This window comes from Lipotes vexillifer, unplaced genomic scaffold (assembly GCF_000442215.2).
Source record: "Lipotes vexillifer unplaced genomic scaffold, Lipotes_vexillifer_v1.1 scaffold749, whole genome shotgun sequence".
NCBI lineage: Eukaryota > Metazoa > Chordata > Mammalia > Artiodactyla > Lipotidae > Lipotes > Lipotes vexillifer.
The window spans coordinates 567083-573082 of NW_006782834.1; the positions used below are offsets into that span (position 1 = coordinate 567083).

General features: G+C 40.4%; 1 protein-coding gene across 1 annotated transcript in view; it reads right to left on the bottom strand.

The window, feature by feature from the left end:
* The window catches only part of FRAS1 (Fraser extracellular matrix complex subunit 1), a 452432-nt gene that overhangs the window by 284407 nt on the left and 162025 nt on the right, over positions 1–6000 (bottom strand). The window contains exon 3 of the mRNA XM_007455407.1: positions 2747–2854. Coding sequence (XP_007455469.1) covers positions 2747–2854 — 108 coding nt within the window. The remainder of the gene's footprint in view (positions 1–2746; positions 2855–6000) is intronic.

Consider the following 6000-nt stretch of genomic DNA (forward strand, 5'->3'; position numbering starts at 1 on the left):
CTTAAAGGAAGTAAAGGGTCAAAATAGATAGATTAGATAGATAGGTAGATAATAGATAGATAGATAATAGATAGATAGATAGATAATTTCAATGGGAACAGCAGGGTGCAAAGGCCCTAATGGCAGAAGTATGCCTGGCACAAATCCAGCGAATAGCAAGCAGGCTTGGTGTCTGAAGCAGAGGGAGCGGGGAGACTAGTCAGTTAATCAGAGGGTACAGCAGTACTTTACAGGACATTGCGAGGAGTTACTCAAAGTGAGAAGAGAAGCCATCAAAAGCTATTGGAGGGGTTAAAGGAGAGAAGCAACATGATGACTTAAATTTTAATAGGATCACCCTGGCTGCTATATCAAGATTACAGTGAAAAAGGCAAGGACAGAAAGAGTGAAACAAGTTAAGAGGCTACAGGGAGAATGCAGGCAAAAAAAAAAAAAAAAAAGATAATAGGCTGAACCAGAGTAAAAGCAGAGAAGTTGCATCTGCAGTGTATTGTTTCATGAAGGAAAAGCTGGGGGATTTGCTAATGTACTGGATGTGGGATGTGGAAGAAAGTGGGGAGGATGATACTAAGTTTTCTGGCCTAAGCGACCGGGAGAAGGGAGTTTTCATTTACTGAGAAAAATCAGGAGAAGAACAAATTAGGAATGGACAAAATCACACTTGGTATAGAACAAGGGTCAGAAACTTTTTCTATAAAGGGCCAGATGGTAAATATTTTAGCCTTTGGGGGCCACATATGGTCGACATCACAACTACACAACTCTGTCATTGTACCACAAAAGCAGCTGTAGACAATACTTAAATAAATGAGTGTGCCTGTGTTTCAATAAAACTTTATTTATGGATACTGAAACTTGATTTCATACAATTTTCACATCGCGAAATACTGTTCTCTGTTGGTTTTTTCCAACTACTGAAAAATGTAAAAACCATTCTTTGTTCACAAGTCATGCAAAAACAGGTAGAGGCCACATTTAGTCTGCTGACCCCTGGTATAGAACACGTTTAGTTTTCGGCAATACCGCCTACGTCTTCTAACATTTAATTCAGTGCTTCTTCCATGATGCCATAATTATCCACGTGAAGTGGAGGAGGGCATGTCTTCATGGTCCTTACAAAACCAGCCCAGATTTACTCAGCAAGCAAAACAGAGATCTTTTAGGAGTGGTTACTCCAGAAATAGCCTCACGACATACAGCAAAATATTATCAAATTTACCAACATTTGACGTACATACAGCTTCTCAGAAATATACCCATGCAGAAATTGAGAAATACCCTGAAAGGTATACAGAACCTTCACTCCCGTGTTAGAAACAAACAGAAACTTCTTAGCATTAGACGGCATAAAGACTCAAGATTAATTATTATGGGGTGGGGAGAGATGAAACTAGAAAAATAAACTGTGCTTGTGAAATTGACAGAAAGCTTTTTAAAGAAAATAACTGGTCTTCTCCAGGGGGTTTCAAATGTTCAAATTTGAAGCTTAAGCCTTTTTTTGTAAGTAAATTCACTTTAAAAAGAAAAGAGTCAGCACGTGGAAAAACAAAATTCTAACAGAATAGATGTGTAGTCAAAAAAATGAAAAAGTTTAACAAAGGAAAAGGAGGAACTATCCCTCACACGTTTGGTTAAAAACCAGGAGATTTCTTGAGTCAAAGCCTATCCTATGATCCTAGGTGGCCCAACGGCAGCAAGATGATACAATCAGTTGCACAACAAATAATGTCTTTAGAAAATCATTTTTTTTTTTTTGCGGTACGCGGGCCTCTCACTGTTGCAGCCTCTCCCATTGCAGAGCACAGGGTCCGGACGCGCAGGCTCAGCGGCCATGGCTCATGGGCCCAGCCGCTCCACGGCATGTGGGATCTTCCCGAACCGGGGCATGAACCCGTGTCCCCTGCATCGGCAGGCGGACTCTCCACCACTGCGCCACCAGGGAAGCCCAGAAAATCATCTTTGAGAAGTCAATTCTGACTTTCAATGCGTTCAATGGCTTGTAAAATGTTGTGGTTAGTATCAGTAGCTGTGGCATCTGTCAGACCCAGGGAAGATCTCTGGGCAACAGTTTATTAACTGCATAATCCTATTAAGTTGCCTAAAATCTCCAGGCTTCACTTTACTCATCTGTAAAGTGGGGATAAAGATACCTACCCGACATAATATTAAATGGGATAACACTATAAAACCTTTAAGTTTTGGGCTTCCCTGGTGGCACAGTGGTTGAGAATCTGCCTGCTAATGCAGGGGACACAAGTTCGAGCCCTGGTCTGGGAGGATCCCACATGCCACGGAGCAACTAGGCCCGTGAGCCACAACTACTTAGCCTGCGCGTCTGGAGCTTGTGCTCCGCAGCAAGAGAGGCCGCGATAGTGAGAGGCCCACGCACTGCGATGAAGGGTGGCCCCCGCTTGCCACAACTAGAGAAAGCCCTCGCACAGAAACAAAGACCCAACACAGCAAAAATAAATAAATTAATTAATAAACTCCTATCCCCAACATCTTCTTTAAAAAACAAAAACAAAAAAAAAACCTTTAAGTTTTAACTTTGAGTGCCTGGTCCAGAGTAAATGCCCAATAAACAGGAATTAAGATATTCTTAGATACAATATGTTAAAATTCTCTCCTATATTTCCTAAACCTTGCAATTAGAGATTGGGATAAATGTCAAAACCAGATGACCGAAAAATGCAAACACCCTACCATTCCCTGACTTTACATTTAGAAAACAGTTAGGATACCATACCTTCTCAAAGGCACACTGAGGGTTTCTGCAAACAGCAGGTTTGCAGATAATGATATCACCATGGCAACGGCAGTTCTGGCATGAATCAGGCTTCCAAACGGTGGCATCCTGCAAAGAAGCATAAGCTCTGAGTTAAAAACTGATCAGTCAAGGTACAAGCGCAAAAACGTGGTACCATCAACAGCCCTACAGCCTGAACAATTAAAAGGCAAAGGAAAGTCACGGACAAACACGGTGCTTGCTGGGCATTGATTAAACCCGGAGAGGCAATAAAAGCAGTCTAATCCATTTCACCACAGTCAACCCACGAAGCCAAAGACAAGGGCATGCAGCAGGGAGCTGTCAATAACCAGAGGAAAAACAATCGATTGGACTGAAACCTCAGGAGGACAAGCTGCTCTCAGACTTGAGGTTTCTCTTTGCTGTTAACTAGCAGACAACATTGGAGTACGTTCACAGGAAAATGACACTTAGACTAGCACTAACCAGCATCCTAAGAGCAGCTTGTGCCACTAGATACTATCAGCACCTCACACTTCACTTCCCAGTTCTTTGCTACTACATCTACCAATGCGCATCGATTCCATGACTCACCTTTACCTCGGATGGGATAAAGTACAAACCCCATCATCTGGCGCTCGCCTTTCTCCCTGGCCTCAGGAAATCTCACAGTTCTGAGACTTTCATCCACTCTAGTTGGTCAAGCCACTGGACAGCCCCAGTTTTTTTCTTAATAATAATTTTTTATTTTAATAACTTTATTTTATTTTATCATACTTTATTTTATTTTATCTTTTCTTTCTTTCTTTCTTTCTTTCTTTCTTTCTTTCCTTCTTTCCCTGCCTCCTTCCTTCCTTTGTTTCTTTTCCTTTTCTTACTTCCTTTCCTTCTTTCTTTCTTCCTTCCTTTCTTTTTCTTTCTTCTTTTTCTCCCTTTTATACTGAGGCTTGTGGATGAAAGGCTCTTCGTGCTGCAGCCAGGAGTCAGTGCTGTGCCTCTGAGGTGGGACAGACAACTTCAGGACATGGTCCACAAGAGACCTCCCAGCTCCACATAATATCAAACGGTGAAAATCTCCCAGAGATCTCCATCTCAACACAAGCACACAGCTTCAATCAACGACCAGCAAGCTACAGTGCTGGACACCCCATGCCAAACAACTAGCAAGACAGGAACACAACCCCACCCATTAGCAGAGAGGCTGCCTAAAATCATAATAAGTACACAGACACCCCAAAACACACCACCGGACGTGGACCTGCCCACCAGAAAGACAAGATCCAGCCTCATCTACCAGAACACAGGCACTAGTGCCCTCCACCAGGAAGCCTACACAACCCACCCAACCAACTTAAGCCACTGGGGACAGACACCAAAAACAATAGGAATTACGAACCTGCAGCCTGCAAAAAGGAGACCCCAAACACAGTAAGAAAAGCAAAATGAGAAGACAGAAAAACACACAGCAGGTGAAGGAGCAAGATAAAAACCCACCAGACCTAACAAATGAAGAGGAAATAGGCAGTCTACCTGAAAAAGAATTCAAAATAATGATAGTAAACATGATCCAAAATCTTGGAAATAGAATAGACAAAATGCAAGAAACATTTAACAAGGACACAGAAGAACTAAAGATGAAACAAACAACGATGAACAACACAATAAATGAAATGAAAAAGACTCTAGATGGGACCAATAGCAGAATAACTGAGGCAGAAGAACGGATAAGTGACCTGGAAGATAAAATACTGGAAATAACTACTGCAGAGTAGAATAAAGAAAAAAGAATGAAAAGAACTGAGGACAGACTCAGACACCTCTGGGACAACACTAAACGCATCAACATTTGAATTATAGGGGTCCCAGAAGAAGAAGAGAAAAAGAAAGGGACTGAGAAAATATTTGAAGAGATTATAGTTGAAAACTTCCCCAATATGGGAAAGGAAATAGTTAATCAAGTCTAGGAAGGACAGAGAGTCCCATACAGGATAAATCCAAGGAGAAATACGCCAAGACACATATTAATCAAACTGTCAAAAATTAAATACAAAGAAAACATATTAAAAACAGCAAGGGAAAAACAACAAATAACACACAAGGGAATCCCCATAAGGTTAACAGCTGATCTTTCAGCAGAAACTCTGCAAGCCAGAAGGGACTGGCAGGACATATTTAAAGTGATGAAGGAGAAGAACCTGCAACCAAGGTTACTCTACCCAGCAAGGATCTCATTCAGATTTGATGGAGAAATTAAAACCTTTACAGACAAGCAAAAGCTGAGAGAGTTCAGCACCACCAAACCAGCTTTACAACAAATGCTAAAGGAACTTCTCTAGGCAAGACACACAAGAGAAGGAAAAGAGCTACACTAACGAACCCAAAACAATTAAGAAAATGGGAATAGGAACATACATATCGATAATTACCTTAAAGTAAATGGACTAAATGCTCCCACCAAAAGACACAGATTGGCTGAATGGATACAAAAACAAGACCCATATATATGCTGTCTACAAGAGACCCACTTCAGACCTAGAGACACATACAGACTGAAAGTAAGGGGATGGAAAAAGATATTCCATGCAAATGGAAACCAAAAGAAAGCTGGAGTAGCAATTCTCATATCAGACAAAATAGACTTTAAAATAAGGACTATCAGAAGAGACAAAGAAGGACACTACATAATGATTAAGGGATCGACAGTTCTATTATCAGACAAAATAGACTTTAAAATAAAGATTATTAGAAGAGACAAAGAAGGACACTACATAATGATCAAGGGATCAATCCAAGAAGAAGATATAACAATTGTAAATATTTATGCACCCAACATAGGAGCACCTCAATACATAAGGCAAAAAATATCAGCCATAAAAGAGGAAACTGACAGTAACACATTCATAGTAGGGGATTTTAACACCCCACTTTCACCAATGGACAGATCATCCAAAATGAAAATAAATAAGGAAACACAAGCTTTAAATGATACATTAAACAAGATGGACTTAATTGATATTTATAGGACATTCCATCCAAAAACAACAGAATACACTTATTTCTCAAGTGCTCATGGAACATTCTCCAGGAGAGATCATTTCTTGGGTCACAAATCAAGCCTTGGTAAATTTAAGAAAATTGAAATTGTATCAAGTATCTTTTCCGACCACAATGCTATGAGACTAGATACCAATTACAGGAAAAGATCTGTAAAAAAAACAAACATATGCAGACTAAACAATACACTACTTAATAAC